Source organism: Hemibagrus wyckioides, linkage group LG17 (genome assembly GCF_019097595.1).
Source record: "Hemibagrus wyckioides isolate EC202008001 linkage group LG17, SWU_Hwy_1.0, whole genome shotgun sequence".
NCBI classification, from domain to species: domain Eukaryota; kingdom Metazoa; phylum Chordata; class Actinopteri; order Siluriformes; family Bagridae; genus Hemibagrus; species Hemibagrus wyckioides.
Window position 1 is genome coordinate 21737704 of NC_080726.1, and position 22633 is coordinate 21760336.

The following is a 22633-nucleotide window of genomic DNA, read 5'->3' on the forward strand; positions in this document are numbered from 1 at the left end:
TTCTTAGCTCATCCAATCCATAATATGCTGATGTGTGAAATCCTCTTAAAGTGAATTCAGCCTGGACCGAGCTCAATTTGAGTCCGTGTTTAACGTGCTGGCTTTAGGTGTGTGTTACCTCTGCAGTATCAGCACGGAGCTGGCTGAGCTCGCAGGCCCAGTGCACTGAAGAAAGAGCAACGTCCAGCTCGGCATGTCTCTGCTTTAATTGCTCCCACAGCTCCTTCTGCCTTGTCTTCTCATCCTATAGCACCGAAACATCATTCCAGTAAGTATGCAAACGGATTGTGAAACCTGAGCTCACTACACTGACGTGGTTTACGGTTAATTAGCAATGTTAAGAGCACTGGGAAAGCGTATAATAAACGCTATGGTATGGTGTAGAACAGGTTTCTTAAATAAGCAGTGAAACTAGTGGAATGTAGAGAATGTAGAGAATGAGTTCACAAAGGACATATATACATTAAACACAAGATGAGAGTTACTCCCAATTCTTTTTTTCACAGGAATTATTTAGGGAGCATTTCTAATTTTAACTTTCAAGGTAACATAATGTAATGTAAGGTAAGTGTGGCAACTTTTGGAATGTATTAGGCAACAAGTCAACATTTTGTCCTCAAAGTTGATGTGTTATAAGCAGGAAAAATGGGCAAGAGTAAAGATGTGAGCGAGTTTGACAAGGGCCAAATTGTGATGGCTAGACCACTGGATCAGAGCATCTCCAAAACTGCAGCTCTTGTGGGGTGTTCCCGGTCTGCAGTGGTCAGTATCTATCAATAGTGGACCAATGAAGGAACAGTGGTGAACCGGCGACAGGGTCATGGGTGCCAAAGGCTCATTGGGGAGCAAAGCCTGGACCGTGTGATCTGATCAAACAGACGAGCTACTGTTGCTCAAATTGCTGAAGAAGTTGCTGAGGCCTAAAACTCCTCACACTCTGACTGTGACCTCATATAGGTACCCTAAAATGGTCTCCCTCACATCATATTAGTCCACTTCTTTTTCCAAATGGTCAGTTCTGCAACAACAGAGACGTATGTACTGATGCATTTTTACTTTTCGAATCATTTTCACCTCAGTTCATTGTGTCTACGAAACAGACATGTTTTGTGCTCACATATAGCAGTTGTTTGTACTGGAAAATTGTAATGGAGTTGTTGAACTTTCCCATCATCAGTACAGAAAGGTGAACTGTTTGTTCTTCCAGACTGATGAAGTTGGATGATAGGCAGGGATCAATGCTCAAATTGCTTGTGACTGGAACATCGTTGGTAAGCATTTACAAGCACCATGCAACATGATGCTGATTGCAGGCTGTATGAACATCAAACCTGGCTGCTGCTTCTTTTACGAAGAAAACCATGAGCTATCAGACCATGTGCGACAGAAACAGGAAGCGCAGCAAGCTCTGCAAGAACAGGAAGAGTCGGAAGGAAGAGGAGTCATCAGCATTCATGAGGCAAATACATGATCTGTTAGTGCAGCACAGCGAAATGCATTGTAAAATTCAGAGGAGCTTAGTACAGCTGCCTCACAGACAGACCCTGATGTACTCTCAGTAGCTGCTTCTCATTCTCTAAACATGAATAATGAGCCTACCCTGGCGGAGAGTGCTGACAACCTGCCATCTGAGTGTTTTGATGATCAGAAGCACAGCTCAGCTCAAGTAAATGGTCTGCAGGCTGATATTAAGGCCCTGTTACTGAAACTGAAGCTGGGATCTTCCAAAGATAATTAAATACCTAACCCAGTTCTTGGTGCTCAAGCAAGTGAGTGGACTTTCCCACAGAGTACTGACTTCATTAAAGAGCTCTTATGCAAACTCTAAAGTACACTGGCTGCAGTGGTGATGTAGAAGGTTGCGTACACAGACAGCAATGGTCTCACTAGTTATATATGCTGATGAAATGCAGCTAAAATATCAAGGAGCTGAGACGGTTAGCATTTGATGCCATGTCAGATGCACTGCTGAGTTTATATTAATGTTCGTTGTAACGTGTTATTGCTCCTAGACTAAAAGCTCATTCACATAGAGTTTGTTGTGTGTCAAAAGGATATGAAATGTTATAGTAGGTATTGTTTGCAAAGCAAACCATCTGATCATCGATGTGAAGTAGTTATGGGGTCCAGTGCTTTGTAGAAGTCAATAAGTTTTCTCCCACAGGAGAGTCTTCAGGACAAAGGAATTCATGCTTTCCGGTTTCTGCTGCATTTCTTTCTTTTTTTTTGTTTTGTGTTATTTTCATCAAGAGGAAAAAAAGTCTGGTGATGGAACAACTATTTATAATGTAAGAGATAACAAGAACTAACTTTTCTTGCAGATGTTCCTTTAAACATTTAAACATTAAAGGTATTTATTTCCAATTAAAATTTGGAATCAGTGTAGTAAAAGAGAAAAAAACTGAGAAAAAAAATGTTATGTCATATCACATCACCACAGGATGGGTTATTTTTCTACAACAGCATGCCATGTTCTGTTATATTCCTTTCACATGCATTGTCCGGTCCATGGGTTTGGGAGGTTTGGATTCCACCCTGTGTGCATGTTCTCCTTGTGCTTTAGGGGTTTCTTCCAAGTACTTCACTGTCCTCCCCCAGTCCAAAGACTGGACTGATTTAGCCTGATTGGCTTCCCTAAATTGTCCACAGTGTGTGGATGAGTGTGTGGGTGTGTACAGCAGGGTGTCCCCTGCCTTGTGTTCTGACTTCCTGGGAAAGGCTCCAGGTTTCCTCAAGTCGGAAAAGCTCTATAGAAAATGGACAGTTGGATGCTTTGTCTAAGTGTAATTGTTATATTGTGGAACACTGGGCATTAATTCATTGTCTTGTATTTAGAACAATGGGTTTTTTCATCTAAAAGCATTTCTTTGAACCCAGAGAAACACTGGAACTCGTGTTAAGCAGTTTGTGCAAAAGGCACATATACACCGATCAGGTATAACATTGTGAGCAGTGACAGGTGAAGTAAATAAGACTGATGATCTCCTCATCATGGCACCTGTTAGTGGGTGGGATATATTAGGCAGCAAGTGAACATTTTGTCCTCAAAGTTGATGTGTTAGAAGCAGGAAAAATGGACACGCATAAAGATTTGAGCGAGTTTGTGATGGCTATACCACTGGATCAGAGCATCTCCAAAACTGCAGCTCTTGTGGGGTGTTCCCGGTCTGCATTGGTCAGTATCTATCAAAAGTATCCTTTACATCCTGTAAGTCCTTTAAGTCATGTAAGTATATTTTAAGTGGTGTAAGTTGCAAGGTGGCCCCCATTGAGGACTTAAAGGATCTGCTGCTAACATCTTGGTGCCAGATACCACAGCATACCTTCAGAAATCAAGTGGAGTCCATGCCTCGATGGGTCAGGGCTGTTTGGGCAGTAAAAGAGGGACCAACACAATATTAGGCAGGTGGTCATAATGTTATGCCTGATTGGTTCACTCAAGGCAGATTTTATTCTGGACATCACTACAGCAAGATACTGGTGAATTGCTTGGATTATTGATTGTCTGTGTTGGGAATCTTCATCAGTCCCTCAGGATTTCACAGTTTTTGTTACAAACTGCAACCACAGGATTCTTCTTCCGAACTCCTACTAGTGAAGACACATGTAATTACTTTCTATAATAGCTGTACTCAAGTTCAACACACATGAACCAAATTTGTGATGACGTCACCCAACACATCTTGGCCCAAATTTGTGGAAATTCTACAGTAAAGTAAAGTTTCCAGCTCCTATGACCAGTGCAGAATTAGCTTGATTTTGTAAAATTGCGAAATCTTGGATTTGATCATTTTATAGTAAAATTTGTATAAGCAAAAAAAGATTTAGCATTGAAACTGACCCGCTGCGCACCACCCAGATTTGTGGCCCGATCTTGCTCCCACTGCTGCCTTGCCATAAACACACTGACTCTGTTCAACACTGTGGTCAGTTCAGTGTGCCAGTGCTGCTGCTGCTTCCACTCTTCTTCATCGCCTTTGCAAACATACACACAAGGACATGTAATCTGTGGGATTCATTCTCTGCTGTCAACCCATCAGCAACACAGGTTCTCAATAAAGCTTACAGACGTCACCTCCAGTAAGAGTCAGCAGGATGTGTCCGGGCAGCAGGAGAGAGAGCTCCGACTTTACAGCATTTCTTCTCTGAGCCTCTTTATTGACTGCCTCCTGAAGCTCTGCTGCAGCCTCCTTTAGTTGCTTCTCTGTGTCTGTCCACACAAACTAACACACACACACCAAGATTAAGGTCTTTCCGCTCACATTATGCGCCATCTCTTATCTGTAGAGCTTGCTGTGAGCCTCACGTGATCTGACTCCTCCTGTAAGGCTGTATAAAGGTAGTCTTGCAGAGCTCTGTCTAAATCGGCCACTAGGTCCTCCTCCTTCACTCGCTGCTGTCTCCAGAACTGGGCCCTCATGCTGCACTCCTTCTGAAAGGCCTCTGCCTGCACCAAACACACACACATACACACACTTGCAGCAATCAGAATATTTTAGATATGTACCATTCAGATATTTAACTAAATCCGCTCACCAGCACACTGTCTGGAGTGTCTCTTATATTCAGGCACTGGGACACGGTCACTGGGACTACAGTCCTCTTCCACACGTCTAGCCGAGCTCCAACCACCGGACCTACAACCCCCGTCACAGGGTCTACAGTCTGTGCCCCAAAGCGGATCGGAACCAACCCTGGAAACATTTGTGTTCATGATAAGAAAGCAGGTCAGATCATGAATGAAAAATGACACTCTGATATTAGCTGTGCTTCCTGATTGCAAAATTATCAATGGTGATTTTTAAGAGCAAGCCATTTTTCGACAGTTCCACAGCTTCCGAATTTAGTCAAAGCCAACTCCCACTCATCAGGGATCCATGAAGCCAGCTGGCCTCTGACCTTTCTTAAACTGCTGCTCATGCAATGTAGCAAAACGCTATTGTCCACTTCTGCATTCTTTTTTCTAAAAAGCATTGTGCTGTTGAGTGTCAGAATCTAAATTATTACACATGTTCATACGGGTGTTCAGACAATTTGAATGGTTAACTGGTCATTGCAGCTCCCATTTTATCTTAGTTAATTAGCTAACTATTTGTGAACCTAGTCTGCAAGGTAAGATTTAACAGGTTTTACTTGCTAAATAGCTTGCATACCTAAATTGTATTGCTTTAACAAACCCTTGTAGCTTACGTAAACATCTACATCAAGCAGCTACCTAGAATAGCTCCTTTCTGAAAGGTTGCCTGTAATGGACATATTTGGCTAGCTAACTTAGCAGTGCAGCTCCTCGGCTTTCATTGCCAAGGCATCTGTGATGTAAAAGTAAAATATTAAATCGTGTAATCTTGAAAATTCCCACAAAAATGACAAGCATCAATTGTACGCCTTCTGTTCTAGAAGATATGTAAAGTATATACTGCATGTCAACCCAATGCAGGCTAGCAATCCTGTGAAAATCCATAACAATAAATTAATAACATTTTAATTAATATCAGTATGATTCCTAATAAAAAAAATATAGAGCTGTCTATAGGCTACTCAGATCTTGTTGTTGTGTGCTCATCTCTTTTATAATAATCAAAATGGGAAAACTATGTCTGACCTTTGCCATCTGCATCTTCCATGGTTCCAGCAAGTGGCACCATACACCCTGACATCCAATCCAGCTGTTCTCCAAGAACTGGGACTGATAAACCAGAACCTCCAGGGTCGGGATATTCCAGGCCTGGCAGAGCAGGCAGGGATTGGTCAGTGCCGGGCAGATTAATCTCACCTACAAGAGTATGCAGATGTTTTATAGATGCCCTGTCAGTGAAGCAGAATTTCAAGCACACTAACATGATACTCATTAATGGCAAGAGCACAAATAAATTAGCATTGTCAAACATACTGGTGTAAGTGTTTTGTGAAATAGCAAGGAAACGCAGAATATGGGTGAGACTTAACTAGCTAGAGAGTCAGGTTTGTGAAATGTCTCCACATGAACTGCCTAATTAACTAGATCTCATGATTGTACATGAAGATTGGCTAGCTAGGTTTTGTCACAATTTTCTGTCCACATGCCAGAGCAAAAATATTTGGTGATTCTTCTCATAACTGTCATAAATAGCAAACTACATACAGTTTATACAAGATTCATAATAAGTTATTAATCTTTGAACCAGTAAGTTTAAAACTTAATGTGCATATTAAAAATGTTTACTCACATCTAAGCAAATGAAAAACCCAATTACCTAAAGTGCCTCCATCTTCAGCCACCCACCAGGCCCACTCCTGCTGAGCCTCCAGACAACTCAGCAGCTGAATCATGCTGTGCTGACTGTTTCTCCAGGCTAGCTCTAAATCTGAGGCAGCTGCCTTCACTCTGCTAATCTCATTTTGGAGCTCTTGACTCCCAGATTTCCACTCTTCACAGGAAGCCCGTATCAGCTCCACCACCTGCACCCGTGCACCAAGAGCTTGGCTGTCCAGTAGAGCCTGGAAACCCCCTGCATGTGGCACAACTTTCCCTCCCCGGATGCTACCTCCACTGACATGCACCAGCCTGCCACTCAGGGGCTCAATGAAGGATTCACCAAGCAGTAGACCTCCTACTGGAAGCACGGCACCTGCAACAGAGACTTAAATGTCAAGTTAAACCTCATATCAACAGACCTACAAATGTTTTTTTGAACATTCAAAATAAGTCTTTGTTTATATTCAGATGAAATTGTTGAATATTAGAAATATGGTTTTATAATTAATTTTGAGTTGCTTTCTTTTGGAGCTTATAGTTTGCAGGTAGAATAATGCAGTGCTTCTCAGAGTGGGGACTGAGGATCCTCAGGGGTTCACAAAGCATAGAAATAGAAGTTATTATATTCAGGGGTCCAAGCACCAATGCAAACTCAAAACTGTGTTGTATTCATAGAAAACTCAGGAAGAGGAAGCTATGGAAATTCTATGGAAATTTTTCTTATAATTTAAGCAATTTCTGGCTACAAAGTTTGTATTTCAGTAATCTGGTTATTATTGTTTTTTTTCTGGGAATCTGAAAGTTTCTAGTAAATGTTCAAAACGACATATTCCAATATGTAGAAGAAAGATATGTACCTGTTTGTGAGTCCAAAGTAACACCTGTGATGAGCACCACATTGCCTGTGCGAGGATCCAGCATCGGACAACCGATTTGAATGGGCTGGCGGAGTCGAGTCACAGGGCACACGTGAACTCCCCCTACCGGGTAAACCGTCCCTGTCTGGGGGTGAATGGTGACTGCCAAGATCGGGACAAGTACACCAGTTTCATAGTCATACATGGGTCCCCCAAATACAAGCTTCTGGCCTGGTTGGAGGCTTCCCAACTTGGATGGCCCTAGCAGCTCAGAGTGATGAGATGAAGGGTAGGGAATAAACGGAATCACAGGTGACTCCCATTTTCCAACTTCACCTGAGATGAGATGTTAGAGTCACATGCTGATGTTTAATAGTGCATCATTATGGCATAATAGAATAAAAGCAGGATGCATGAAAATTGGATCCTCAACTCACCCATACAAGCATCGGCTGTGTAGACAAGGGCAGAGCTGGAGGGGTCAAATCCAACATTCCCAGCCATGGGGAGCAACCGGCCAGTGTGAGGATGCAGGAAGAAATCAGAGGGCACAGGCATGCTGTGTCCACTAGCCAGGAGCATGTGGGCATTCAAGATTGGATGGATGAGGCCTGTGCAGGGGTCCACATGGACTGTATCACAGGCCCGGACAGACCCGTCAGGTGCTGTGTCGGTGTAAAGATTGGTGCAAATGTCATTCCAGAAACATGTGAGGAATCACTATATGAGCAGCAATAAGGTCTCACCACTAGGTGGAGTAGTTCATTTACCAGATGTGACACAAACAGTATGTAAAACTGCATTCTGGAGAACGGTAACTAAATACAACAGCCAATCATACAGATTTTGGTGGGATTGTGGTAAGGGTTAGCCAATAGTAACTGACAGCTCTGAATTCTGAATCACAAATTGCATTAGCCGATCAGTATATTATATTATGGATTAGTCATAATCAGCCTCTAAACCACCTGCCTAATATTGTGTAGGTAATTCTTTTAACACCAAATCAGCTCTAACCCATTGAGGCCAGACCTCTGAAGTTGTGCTGTTGTATCTGGCACTAATATCTTAGCAGCAACTGTAAGTTAAGAGGCGGGGCTTCAGTGGATTCAACTTGTTTGTCCAGCACATCAAGAACTGATTGTTCACTTGCTGTCTAATACACAGATCAGGCGTAACATTATGATAACCTGCCTAATATTGTGTTGGTCCCCGGTTTGCTGCCAAAACAACCCTGACCCATCATGCACTGTGTATTCTGACACCTTTCTATCAGAACTTCTTCAGCGATTTGACCAACAGTACCTCGTCTGTTGGATCGGATCACACGGGCTCATCCCCACGTGCATCAATGAGTCTTGGCCGCCCATGACCCTGTCGCTGGTTCACCACTGTTCCTTCCTTGGACCACTTTTGATAGATACTGACCACTGCAGACCGGGAACCATTTGAAATAATCAGTGATTGGCTAGAGATCAGATTTAATCTATGCTAATAACTAATAAAAAAAAAAAAATTAGGGACAACTTTTTAAAATCTGTGACCGTGATGATGAAACATATGAATCATGGACAAAGGCATTTGTTTTTCTTTTTTTTTAATAAAGGTTTGACAGCCTTCACACACTACAGTGTCACAGCTTTAGATAGCTTTATACAGAGCCTGTAGAAAGTATTCAGGCTCCCTGAAATTATTTCTCTTTTTGATGTTATTGCAACACTGAAGCACATCAGAATGGGATTTTTTTCCCACTCCTTTTGAATTTTTAATTTTTTTATATTTATAAAATATAATGAAATTAATTATTTTTATGTCCTTAGAATTATTTAGAATAAAAAAAATACATTTTAAATTAAATTTATTTAAATTTATTAATGTATTTTTTTAAATTAATTTTAAAGTATTCACCCCGTCGTTGTACTTATCTCACATGTGTCTGTTTTAGCTCTGCACATTTTGATTGTGGCATTTTCTTTCATTACTTTAAGCACAATTTCTCCAACTTTTAAATTGAATAAAGAATGTTGGTGAACAGCAATTTTCAGGTCATGCCACAGATTTTAAATTGGGCTTTGACTCAGCCATTCCAAAACACGAATCTTCTTTTAAGCCATTCCTTTGTAGATTTCTGCCCTGTGCTTTGGCTCATTGTCCTGTTGGAACATGTATTTTCGCCCTAAATGCAAATCTGTGGCTGACTGGAACAGGTTCTGCTCAATAGTTTGCTTTGTCCATTTTGTCTCTGACCGTAACAAGCTTTCAGGTGACTTCTGCTGATAAACAGCCTTAGATCATGACGTTACCACATCACATGATTGATGTTACCGGGGCTGAATTTGGTTTCGAAGATTATTATTTGTTTTTAGAACAAACAGGCTCAATTGTTTTCCCAAAAGCACTTAAGCGAACCTCTAAAATGGCAGTTGATTCTTCTTGATCTGCAAAGATCTGCACATGTTTTCCTGTATCAGATTGTAACTCCTTCTCTGTTGTAGCTGGACTCTTCAACACTCCTGTGTCCACTCTTGCCTAAGCACTCCTGATCTTGACCATGTCTGTCCTGTTTTTTTTTCCACTTTGTTATAATGGATTTCACAATGCTTGTAGGACGGTTCGAAGCTTAGCTGATCTTTTTATCCTTTAACCTTTTACCTAACAACTTTCTTCATGACCCCAGGACTAATCTGATCTACTGTTTAAGCTGTAAGACCTCTTCCTGTCAGAGATATTTGTTGTTCAAACATGAAATTCAAATTCATATGGATTTAAAATAGTCACAGATATACAGAAGGCTGTTTATAACACTGTTAAACTGAGCACAGGTCCAAAGATATACACCGATCAGTCATAACATTGTGAGCAGTGAGAGGTGAAGTGAATAACACTGATGATCTCCTCATCATGGCACCTGTTAGTGGGTGGGATATATTAGACAGCAGGTGAACATTTAGTCCTCAAAGTTGATGTGTTAGAAGCAGGAAAAATGGACAAGCGTAAGGATTTGAGTGAGTTTGACGAAGGGCCAAATTGTGATGGCTAGACCACTGGATCAGAGCATCTCTTGTGGGGTGTTCCCGGTCTGCAGTGGTCAGTATCTATCAAAACTGGTCCAAGGAAGGAACAGTGGTGAACTGGATACAGGATCATGGGGAGCCAAGGCTCACTGATGCACGTGGGGAGCGAAGGCTGGCCCATGTGATCGGATCCAACAGACGAGCTACTGTTGCTCAAATTGCTGAAGAATTTAATGCTGGCTCTGAAAGAAAGGTGCCTGATCCGTGTATATGAATATCCAAAAGGTTATAGTTAAACAAACAACTCTTTCAGGTCAATAAATTGCGGAAGAATTTTCAATAGTTTTCTATGTAGGACAAGGACCTTGGACATGTTTTGGAAAAGTGCAGTAACTCACAGATAATGTCATCCCTAGTGAGGACTGATCCAGAAGTGGGGCAAAGAAGACGTGCTCCAGTCCCCTGTTTGAGCACGACCCAGCAACCCTGCCTCTCCGCCTCCACTGAGACCAGCTCTGCCATCTCCTCAGCCAGCACAGTAACTCTGTCCATAACACTACAAACCACAACTTACTTAAATCACAATGGCAAGGAATAGAGATTGATAACAAAGGATTAATATGTATTATAATAACATTATTATTATTATTATTATTATTATTATTATTATTATTATTATTATTATTTAAAAAAATGTAAAAAAAAAGGTTTGCTGTAAAAAAAATGTTTTCATTTACATTACCACTGAATATCGGTGGGAAATATATATATAAAAATGAATCTATAATTTTTTAGAATTATTATAAAGCATTTAAAGCATTAGATGAAAATCATAGAGTTGTCAAATAAAATATTTTAAGTCTATGTTTTTGATTTGTGCATGCTTTGAAATATCAAAAAAATTGGACAAATTAAGCGTTCAGAGAAAAAGAAAAAAATATAAAATAAATGCAAGAATCTGTGCAAATGCAAGATATGATAAAATGTTGTGTAAATGATAAAGTTCTTTATGAAATCTCATTTCTATAAGCGTGCGATTCAGTGTATCAAGTATCATACTTAATTTTTTCTTCTTCCAACATTATACATTTGTTTATATCACTGCTTGCCTATGTATAAATGTAATCTTGATGCTTATATATAAATCCTAAAATGAATCCTGTCTAGTCTCTTCCCCATCTCTTTCCCATTAGTCGTACCAAAACGATCCCAAAGGATCGATATCAAGGTTGGAACGGAAAAAATCGATCAGACTCATCATTAAAGGGAGCAAAGGTGCTCCTTATTTTAGTTCCTGTTTTGCAAACAGTCTGCATTCTATTTAAATATTGAAGGAAAAGATATTTTTAGTTTCATCCGGGACACAGGGTTACTTGGACCTTTGAGAAGAGATTGCACTCGTGTCTTTTCAGCAGTTAAGTTCAAAGTTCCTGCTTTCTGAAATGCATATAATGCATTTTGTTCATTATCAAGTACTCTTTTTAATTCTACTTCATACTGCTAAACAGATCGTTCTCTGTGAATTAGCCTTTGGATCACAGGTGAACAGTGGCTGTCTCTACAAACTCAGGTGGTTATTTAACACTGCAATACGCAGACCATACAAAGCTTTCATTTAGCTTTAATATAAAGAAAATAAATGGAATAGTACTAAATACTGAACTGTAGTAGTTAATGCAGTCACTGGAGTTCAGAAAGTTGGAAGAATCCATTCCTCTGACTTATCCTATGATCCTAGATGTTGGTTGATGACACCAGTGAAGTTATTTAACACTGCATCAAGATTCTATTCTGTTTCTGCACTAAGGTGGTGGAATAAACTCTAGATGTCCGGACAGTTCTCAGACAAGATCTATCTCGTCCTGAAATACTTAAACCAACACTTTTTTCGTTTTAAAGTAAATAAATAAATAATGGAATAAATATCTCTGGGATTTTCTGGCTGTATTACCTCCCAATAGTGTTTTCAGACTGATGAAATTCTTAGTCCCTGACCTAGTGATCCAGTATTGATGTTTTCATTGACAGAAAAATACTTCTGAAAATCACTTTGGGAAATAGACTCGTAAATGTAAATGTCATTTAAAAAGCAGAGGTCTACCATAACCTCGAAATATAAATATGATCCAGATGAAATTGATCAAATTCTAGATTCAAGGTATGTAGTTAAAAATAAAATGTCCACTTGGCCCTGAGAATCACTAACTGAGGATCAGCTCAAGGTAAATGCCTTTATTTAAGAAAGTCTTTTTTGAGAGCTTTTGCTGAATCTTTTTTCCCTTAAATCAACATTCCACCTAATTTACATTTTATAAAAACTTTACTCCTTCATTTACACCCTCTGGGGGATTGATTTATTAAGTTAAAAAAAAAAATAGCTGGAGTGGTTCTGTCCTTATTCAGTAATTCCTCTCCAGATTCTGGATTCAGATGGTTAGGTTGCTCAATAATATTTTTATTAGTAAATAAATGAGTCTACTTCTATTTCTGCCTCTGAGAAATTTTATTCTTTTGCTGTTTTGGCCTCCTTTTACATGTTAAGCTCTTTATAGGATTTATCTTGTTTAGAGTTTTGTGAGAATCAATAGGTTCGTTTCCGAATAAATTCGATCTGATCATGGATTTTGAATGTACTGTTTATATGGACAATAAACATTGCAATCGGATTCAAATACCCATATATTACATGTGCATTACATATAAGCACCCAAGCACAGGCCATTTGTATTCATTTAAATGGTTCTTTTTTTTTTCTTTTATTTACCAGATTATTTCAGATCTACTTTCAAGATGATCCAGTTGAGGTGTTTACGTTAACGATTTTTAATCGGATAACTAACACATTATTTGGTTGCATGTGACGTCCTGATTGATGTCACACCTACCGCAGACAAATCCCCCCAGACCACCAGAGGGCAACCTTGTGTGCTGTATGAACTTTTCCTTTTGTTGTGTTTGTTCTATTTTCCTCCTTCGATCATGCCCAGCCGTTTTGTATTGTCTCATTAGTGTGCCACAACTTAAGAGCCTTAGGTGCCATAGTTTGCTCCTAGTGTTTATCTTTTTACTGTTTATGTGGGGTGTGGTAGCTTAGTGGTTAAGACATTGGCTTGCTAATCAGTAGGTTGTGAGTTTGAATCCCAGGCCCATCAAACTGCTACTGCTGGGCCCCTGAATAAATTGTTGCTCCAGATAAAGGTGTATGCTGTAAATGAAAAAACTCCTAAAAGAAGCCCGATGAAGCCAGTGTATGAATGTGCATCGGAAACATACCACTGCTGAATGGGTTTGTTCCAGAGAGAGGCCTGGCTGTCAGAAACCAGCATCAGCAACCGAAGGCATTCCCTGAGCAGTGGTGAGAAAGCCTTGTGCATGGCATGCTGGGACTGTGACTCATTCTGTAGGATCTGAAGCTGGCTTTCTAGCAGCTGGGAAATCTGGGTGCCCAGAACTTTCCTGCGGCTTATCTCTTTCTCCACTTGCCTCTCCAAACACTCCAGCTTGCACCCTACCACCATTGCCCGCCGGTCAGGCTGGAGCCCACGTATCTTTTCCAGCACTCCTTGATAGAGCTGCTTCACCTGTGGGTGTAGATAGATAAAGTAGATAGATAAAGTTTTCCTTCAGTGGGGAATTTCCTCATCTTGCATGGGAGTAAGTTATTGGTGGTTAGCCTGCTCCACCCAGAAGCACCAAAGAGGAGAAAACGTTTGCTGTGGTTTATTTAATATGTTTACATCCAGAAGTTATTTTCAGAGGAAATCACAAATTCGGAACAAACCATGGAAAAATCACCTCTTCTCTGAGCTGCCCAAGCTGGCTAGTAACAGACACGCTGTGCTTAAGCAAGATCTCATAAAAGGTGCTGGAACTGAAAGCCTCCAGGTTCACCTGCTCCTCATAGTCCCAGAACTCGTCTGAGGTTTCAGCCATAGCTGTGAGCAATATGAGAAGAGTGAGTAAACCTGTCTAGTTCAAGATGCAGTCTTCTTCCCCGATGTTGCTACATTTTACTTCTCAACTGTTCACAACAGTATTAAATGAACATGTCTATGGTGTATTATTGCAGGATACGCAGTAATTTGTATAACATAAGCATCACTCAATGACCCAGATTTGGAAACATTTTTATGGAATTTCATATAATTTCCTAGTTACATCAATCACCATGAGATCTGTAACTCCTTACATTAAAGTTTTCAGAAGGTTGTGAGTTTGAATCCCAGGTCCACCAAACTGCCTCTGCTCTACCCTTGACCAAGGCCCTTAAACCTCAATTGCTCAATTGAATAAAATGAGATAAGTCGCTCTGAATAAGGGTGTGTGCCAGAATATGTAAATGTTTATGGTTCACGGTACATTGAAAATGTTTAGAGCAGAATCAAGACTTGCAGATGAGAAGGCTGCTTATTAATGATCTAAGGTCTGCTGATAATGCATTAATTCATTAACAGCAGACACTGACAATATTATGCAGATGTTCAAGTATATGTCACGGATAAGAAATTTTCAGGTTTGTCAAGCTAGACAGATATTTACAGTTATTTGATTCTCTTCTGGTGGGAATTATTTGTCCTACTTCCATATGCTTAATTAGTAAAAATGAGCAAACAAGTCCCTCTGAACATTGCCAAGTGAACTGATGTGGTAAATGCAGCTGTCGCTCTAAAGACTGTCCTTGTTTTCAGGTTTGTTTCAAAGACTAAACATGGAGCTGGTATGTTTGGGGTTTAGCTTTGAATGCAAGAACTAACCAAAAGCTAATAAAAGCGAAAATATATCATGTTTGCGCTCTTATTGGCAACAGAACTGTCTACACGACTGATTTTGTAACTTCTTACATCATACAGCAAACTGAATTTTGTTTTGTAAGCACAGATGAGATGCAACAGTTGAAATATCTGCCAGTTTTCACGGCAGATTGTTGTGCAATATGGCAGCAGGAATAACCTCAGCTCTGTTTGAGTGCTAGCCAAGATAGTTTGGAAATGTAGTACTAGAGAATTGTTTGTACACAGCAAGCTTTTATTTTGAACAGTTACCTCTCAGAATCGGGTCCTCGTTCATTCCAACCTGCAGGTTCCGGTGCGTCTTTTTCAGTGCCATGACCCTTGAACCTTTCGATGAATAGTCATCCATGTTGTACTTGAGCTGTAGATCTCGGTACCTGGCTTGAAAAGGCAGCTTCTCTGGCCAGCCATGCTCCCTGAACAAGATCTGTGTATTTGAAAAGGAAATCAGCAGTTCTTGAACACTAGTAACCAATAGTTATAGGGTTGGTTCTTTTATGATAGATTTATAGCACAAGACTGACCAGTACTACAAGACACAAGCAGAGCACAACTGTGGCTCCAGCCAAGAGACCTCCAATCACCCACCAATCGGGTCGCAGCAGGACCTGGCGTTGGATTGTTATTCCCACTCGAATCATATGATGTGGGTCAGTAGGAAAGAATGGACCATTGTCATAGCAATCTCCTCCAGCAGGCAAAACCTTTACATACTAGAGAGGGACATTACTGTTGGCACCTTATAGATAGCAAGGTCAAGGTCATATTTTGGATGCAGTTAAAGGTAAGTTAAACAGGTACAATACCACATGCTTGTGTTGATTGCTGCTCAGTTTGAGGACGTACACACCAGGCTCAGTGAAGCTAACTGAAAAGAGGGAGTTTGCAGATCGTGCCATTACTAGCTCTTGTTCCAAGACTCTAAAGACTCCCCAGTCGAAAGCAGCATTAGTGTTGAACAAGTTCTCTCTGTAAACAACAGAGACAAGGCAAACCCTTGAAAATTTTTAAGTCAGTTTGAGACCAACTAAGTCTAAATGGGACAGGCAAAGATTTATTACTCACACATCATACTGTGGATAGTGGTGCCTGGTGACAGTGAATAAAAGAATGTCCTCCAGATGCAAGCAAGCTATTGGGTTCATCACTTGATCGGCTTCTCTATTCCTGGCTCCTCTTGAAGCAGGACCCATGGACCAATAGGATTCCATATCCACATAGGTATGGTTTCCTGGTAAGTGAATTGATTTTAAAACCACTTGGCATGGTTACTCATTATGGGTATACCAGGTTAAATGTTAAAAACTACCTTTTATCTAAGCAGCACCTTACCCACACTGTGTCTGTTCATGATCTCAACAGAACTGGCACTCACTTCACTACCTTCCAAGATCAACATCCGGACTTCTGCTGGGATAGTGCTGAGGAAGCCATAGAATCCACTTTCTGTTGCATGGCAAACATTAATAAGTGTTAAATGACTGGTTGTGAATTCTTTCAACATCCTGGCCTTGGCTGTGGTTACTCACCCTTCGTCTGTATTGTGTACACGGGCCTGGAGAAGCCGTGATGCTGCTCACATTGCAGCCTTCCTCTGGACTCCCAATGTTTGAGGACAGATAAAAGCGCACTTCCTGATGCACTCACCTGCGTCCCTCAGAGATATATAGATCAAAGTGAAACTCTGGTCTTGTTTGCATTAACAAGATAAACAGGGCCCGTGGGTCACGTACCATATGCACTGTCAAAGATACAGTCTGAATATGTAGCATGGATGCTTTTGGGATGTTTTTCGAGGATACCCTTATATGGATATATATACCCTATGGATAGATCTAACTGACATTTTACTAGCTAAACAGATAATATGTCATAAACACAATCTGTTTTTATTTAAGAAAGCTTGAACAAAATGTACCATGTAAGACATAACAAAAAATCATGCAAAGCAAGAGGTTTTGACTTTTATAGATTTCATAGATCAGCTCTGTAGCATGCAAGCCAAACGCAGATCATGTTTGTTTACATAACAATGCAGCAGTCCAGTGAATTAGCCTTCTAGTTGATTTTTTTTTGTACATTTTGGGAAGTAGTATAGCAATTGGGGAAATATTTTTTGTCACACACACATCTGTTGGAGCTGGAATTGACAGCATTAGAAACACAACGCTGGTTTTTCTACCTCTTTTGTCCATTTATTTTCCCCAGAAAATAAAGGATTCATATTTTATTTATTTTTTAAAATGCAATTTAAGCCACCCCCACTTCTGGTTTAAACCTGATGAGATACAGGTGCCGATATAGATAGTGGCATTATGCTACACTCATAGTGTGGTGGCAAGTTCATCTGTGATAGATATACAATGTACACAATATGGTTTAATCATGAATTTCATCCCTATAAGATGAAAGCTTGAAATGCAGACTCATGGGGTTGGTCCTGTATGCTGTACCTGTCTATTTGCCTCAGTGTAAAGCAGTGTAAGGAAAGCAGAACTGCACACCAGCTGCAACACAGGTCTCGTCCTGTCTCCACACCATCCTGAGCACTCACTTCTTCCTGAATCACTCAGACTTTTGCAGACACACAGACCCAGAGAGGCATCGTAGCCTTCATACAGCTGTGGAGACGCACACACCTGTGGAAATGGAACGCACAGGACTTCACAATATGACTCTGACGACTACACACTTCACATGCTGGTTACACAGGTTATGCAAAATTTCCTGTGACAAGAGATTCGTGGAAAAGTGTTTTGTTTCCTTTATGGTTCATTGACTCTCAGGTCAGTTATGTTCAAGATGGGAAGTGATAAAAAAATAAATAAATCAATAAGTACAAATTTTCACCGTCGTCTTTTAGAACTTTGCCTTTAACATCTGGCTACATTGCTTCTTGTTGCTAGTAAATAATTTACATGTTGCATTACAGCATTGAAACAAATTCTGGACTTTAAAAAACATTTTTTTACAGCTTTACAGCTGCACACACAAATATTCTCATCCTTTGAACTACCCGTCATTAATTCCAGATCCGCTGCAGTATAAGAGTCAGCATTCCCTGAGTTTTTACAGTATTTTCACAGGCTCATGCAATATAATCAGTAAAATAAATGAAAATCAGTATAACAAATGAGCACTAGAAAATGAGTTCATCTGCCTGGGTGAACAAAACGTTAATTTGTGAACGCATTAGCGTATGTTATGGTTATGACATTGCAGAAGTAGTGAAATTCTGAAAGAGACTCTGTGGTTTGAGCAATGCTGTAATCTCCAGTGTAGCCTGAAGCTATGAATAATGTATGTTCATGTCCACAGATGTAGGTAGGTACTTTACAAGTACTTTTTAAGTGGCTTCTTGTACCAACCTCATGAGTACAAAGATGTTTCCACTGCTTGTGATCCATACACTTGCCATACTGATCCCGTGTTTGTCCGTTTTTGCAGATCTCATATATCTTTAGCTCACAGGCCTCTCCTCTTTGTGTAGCACGGTACCCCAGAGCACACTGACACTGCCCATCACTGGCCTGCATGAAGGAAACATTCATCATATGTTGAAAACCTTGTCCTTTTGTAAATGCTTAAGAGACAGTGAATTGTTTCTCATTGGTATTCCTGTGGTTGAATCTGAGGAGAGTGTTGAGGAGAGGTTTAGCATTGAGTGCGAGACAGACATGTGTAACCTGACTGCCCTCAGGCTGAAACATGAGCAGCTCTTCTAGCTGAACACTACAGATTGCACCACTGGATACGGCTGATACTGTATGTTTGCATGCAGTTTTAGATATAATGGGAAAAAAACAACAGGTACATTTGCTCACCTGGAAGACTTGACCCTCTGCTAGGCATACACATTTATCCTGGCCAGGTTGATGCTGTTGTGCTCTGGATCCACAGGGCAGACAGGCAGACAGACCCTCTGTGGGAGCATAGTGATGTGGAGGGCAGCTGATACAACCAGTGATGTCCCTGGCCCAAAAACTCGGTGAAAACATTCCTCTGGGACATGGCACTGCAGTTTCACTGCCTTCTGGACAGTAGTGACCTTTTTTTTTTTTTTTTTTTTTTTTTTAGAAAGAACAAAGACATCCACATGTACCGTTTTCATTCCCTTAGGGCAGTAGTTGTATCCTTCAAAATGACAATGCAAAGCAAACAAATACTTTTGGTCTCAAAAGGTATTCCTATATTCCCATGCCTCAAGGCAAGAACACTATGCACCTTACCTGGCTGACAAGGGGGCTGCCGCTCATGTATTCGTGTTGCATTTAGCCCAAAAACAATCCTTAGTGCTGGGCTACAGAGCCACCAGAGAAGGACCGGCCAGCAACAGTCCCTAGTTTTGTGCATCGTCTTGTTGAGTACCAAAGTCTGAGACAGTTCTCAGGGAAATAGGAAGCACTTTCTCTCCCAGACTGAATGATTCATGAGGAGTTAGGTGTCACACATGTCAGTAGGCAAAGAAAGAGGCTACCTAATGCAAGCAGGTCATATTGCAGCCTTTTTCAAACCGATTACTGATTTAAGCTGTGCTTTACCTGTCTCTCAGCACCTGTTTGTGTTTGTGACCTTTAATAATACATTTTTCATGAAAGTAGTAAATTGCCTAATGACTAAATCGAATGGGAAATAATGCCCATTTCCAAATAAGAGGAATGATTGACTTTTTGAATGTTTGCTTTCCTCAAAAACAGGTCAGTCCTGCCCAGCCTGTTTATTTGCAAAGCTTCTGTGTTTTCTGGGCTAAAGTTGATTCCTCTGGAAGCTTCCATATCCCCCAGTATACAACAAACATTTTATATTAACTTAAATATGACCACATGAGCAAACCATTAAAAAGTTTTTTATCTCTGCCTATGTCCACAGAAATGGTAAATAGATAATAATAATAATAATAATAATAATAATAATAATAATAATAATAATAATAATAATAATAATAATAATAATACAATTTGAAGTAGTTGGAAACAGATGCTGTTTATACAGTTGCTGTACTACCAAATAATGGCCTTTGGCAAATATACAGATACTACGACCCAAATGTCATTATTACACACATGAGCTAGACTGACTTTTCACCTACTTCATTCAGTGTGAGTACTTTAACCTTGTGAGACATAACTGTCATACAATCATTACAATGTCGTCATCCATAATGAGGTTAATTAATAGTATGTACAGTTTACAGTAATACACTTTACTGGCTTCTTCTCAGCACTATAATTCTCTATGTAACACTTATGACAAGTCATACATTAATAGCCTGTTATAACCGTTCGGTTCAGTTAAATCAAATTTTATTAGTCACACACACACACACACACAAATACACAACCATACACAGTACGACATGCAATGAATTGCTTTTCATGACTGTCTGCTGCGATCAAAAAGAACGTTTGCATAAAAACAGAATTTAACTACATACATATATAGAAAAAGAAGCTATATACAAATAGAAAATATAAATATAAAAAAAAGTTAAGACTGCAAAAAATATATTAAGTGTAAATCTGTGTGGTTGTATGTGCTATAGAATGCTTTGCAGCATTCAACCGAGGTATTTGCAGGGACAATATATGCATGTATGTACTTGCAGTGACAACAGAAGCAGGAAAAATGGGCAAGCGTAAGGATTTGAGTGAGTTTGACGAAAGTGTGATGGCTAGACCACTGGATCAGAGCATCTCCAAAACTGCAGCTCTTCTGGGGTGTTCCCGGTCTGCAGTGGTCAGTATCTATCAAGGAAGGAACAGTGGTGATCCGGCAACAGACTCACGGACGCCCAAGGCTCACTGATGCACGTGGGGAGCGAAGGCTGGCCCGTGTGATCCGATCCGACAGACGAGCTACTGTAAGTTAATGCTGGTTCTGATAGAATGGTGTCAGAATACACAGTGCATGACGGATCAGGGCTGTTTTGGCAGCAAAAGGGAAACCAACACAATATTAGGCAGGTGGTCATAATGTTATGCTTGATCAGGATAAGTAGTCTTATTATAGCTATAAGTAAGTAGTAGTCATATAAGTATTCGTATTACTTGTGACTTCCTTATTACAATGACATAAATATCAACAATTAGGTATTTGCTGTCTAAAAATTTATTTGAAGGTAATATAGCTTGATTCTCTACTGCATCAGTGACATACTGATATTAACTTTGTGTGGTGGTGCGGTGTATATTGTTGCTTTCTCACAGTTCCAGATCTTTTATAATCTGTACAGAAATTCTCTCCATGTCCATGTGGGTTTCCTCTGGACATGCCAGTAGGAGGCCTGGCCACTTCAAATTGCCCTTTGTACACCATGGGGTCCTTTCCAGGGTTTATTTAAACCTTGTGCACAACATTAGGGTTAGTGGGGTCAAACTCAGAATCCAGAGCCAACTTTGCATTGCGCTGTTGCAACACAAAAACTGCATGAATGAGTTGTCCTAATGAAGTTCTCAAACAAACAAAGACCTTAAAACAAAGGCATTTGATGCAGTTGAGGAGGACTCCCTTACTCTCTCCTTGTCCCAGCCACCCCCAGGTCACTACATCTAATATCCAAGAGCTTCTGTCTCCCTTTGCAAAAGGCCTCCAGATGGCTCTCGAATCCAACACCCATCAACTCAATAGAGAAGAGGTAATAAAGAAGATCAGCCAAGCTATGGACGAGAGTCATAAGCAAAGATGCGCTGCTTTTGAGAACATTAAAACAATGTGGAAAAGCCATGTGGTGAGCAGTGACCTTTATTCCCTGGACTTTTTGAACCCCATGGCAGCTGAGCTCAGGCACAAAAACTGAGTCAGGAATCAGACCTTCTCTTTGAGCTCACTTGAGACAGGAACGTCTGGATCTCCGTCAGAGACTCTCTGCTTACCCCAGCCACCCCCAGGCCACTGTGACTAATATCCAAGAGTTTCTGTCTCCCTTTACCAAGGGCCTCCAGACGGCTTTCGAATCCAATACGAAGGCATTTGAGGCAGTTGTGGAGGACAAAGACAGGAGTAGGAAGGATCTATGGGAGGAAGTGACAGCCAGTTTGGGTCAAGAGATCTTGTCATACAGTTACAGGGCAAGATTGCAGCACTGACAGTCTCATTAACAACACTCCTCACTTCATCAGAGCCTTCAGAAGATGAAATGGTTTCCAAAGTGGACCAGTTCTGTGACGGTTCCTCAAGGCAGAACCATAAATCAATAAAAAAAACTTAAAACTTTTTAATGCTATTTGATGTGTGCTCTTTGTTGCATGTATGCATGCTTTGCTTCAAGGACTTCAAGGGCAAACAGAGACAAAAGTAAAAGCATTGAGCATGTTTGCCTACTGGAAAGAATCAATGACCAGAGCAGAGCAAGACCAATTCCACCCACAAATCCCTGGAATCGACCTCACTTACCGTGTAGCTTAGTAAGTAACATCATAATAGCCTTGAGTTTTCTAATAACTGTTAATGTTTTGTGGGCGTAACCTGCAGCTTTACGCACTGTACGTAACGATGAATTCTTGTTTGTTTGGCTGTCAGAAGTTCAGAGAGCTCCACGCTTGGCGTTGATTATCACTCAGTACATCCCAGAAGACAAACAAAAAAGCTCAAACAGCACCTTTGTTCTGTGAATATCAGATATCGATTTTGGAAAGCGTTTGCTGGAACTTTCTCGACGTTCGTGCCACGACAGTTACGTGGGACATATCCTTGTTAAGAGTAATAGCGCCAATTTTATATCCTGCAGCTCATAGAATG

At 40.4% G+C, this 22633-nt stretch overlaps 1 protein-coding gene and 1 pseudogene across 17 annotated transcripts in view; one reads left to right on the forward strand and one right to left on the reverse strand.

The window, feature by feature from the left end:
- si:dkey-103g5.4 (uncharacterized) overlaps positions 1 to 19481 on the reverse strand; it is a 28785-nt gene extending 9304 nt beyond the window's left edge. For 6 of the 17 annotated variants that reach the window (XR_009207025.1, XR_009207024.1, XM_058414340.1 and 3 more), the window contains exons 1-22: positions 19126 to 19480; positions 18721 to 18944; positions 18265 to 18426; positions 17350 to 17535; positions 16426 to 16543; positions 16229 to 16342; positions 15962 to 16127; positions 15703 to 15865; positions 15421 to 15609; positions 15149 to 15323; positions 13902 to 14041; positions 13380 to 13687; positions 10505 to 10662; positions 7530 to 7757; positions 7093 to 7428; positions 6234 to 6608; positions 5603 to 5773; positions 4537 to 4694; positions 4307 to 4447; positions 4067 to 4223; positions 3842 to 3975; positions 119 to 244 (exon numbers count right to left, since the gene is read on the reverse strand). Coding sequence is in view for 13 of the 17 variants with exons in the window: in XM_058414340.1 (XP_058270323.1) it covers positions 119 to 244; positions 3842 to 3975; positions 4067 to 4223; positions 4307 to 4447; positions 4537 to 4694; positions 5603 to 5773; positions 6234 to 6608; positions 7093 to 7428; positions 7530 to 7757; positions 10505 to 10662; positions 13380 to 13687; positions 13902 to 14041; positions 15149 to 15323; positions 15421 to 15609; positions 15703 to 15865; positions 15962 to 16127; positions 16229 to 16342; positions 16426 to 16543; positions 17350 to 17535; positions 18265 to 18426; positions 18721 to 18944; positions 19126 to 19249 (4053 nt within the window). In the remaining 4 variants the exon portion in view is untranslated. Of the gene's footprint in view, positions 1 to 118; positions 245 to 3841; positions 3976 to 4066; positions 4224 to 4306; positions 4448 to 4536; positions 4695 to 5602; positions 5774 to 6233; positions 6609 to 7092; positions 7429 to 7529; positions 7758 to 10504; positions 10663 to 13379; positions 13688 to 13901; positions 14042 to 15148; positions 15324 to 15420; positions 15610 to 15702; positions 15866 to 15961; positions 16128 to 16228; positions 16343 to 16425; positions 16544 to 17349; positions 17536 to 18264; positions 18427 to 18720; positions 18945 to 19125 lie in introns of all 17 variants that reach the window. The other 11 variants (XM_058414341.1, XM_058414335.1, XM_058414339.1 and 8 more) reach the window with 4 other exon arrangements.
- Positions 19482 to 21295: 1814 nt separating this feature from the next.
- LOC131367648 (uncharacterized) lies at positions 21296 to 22590 on the forward strand (annotated as a pseudogene).
- The last annotated feature ends 43 nt before the right edge of the window (positions 22591 to 22633 follow it).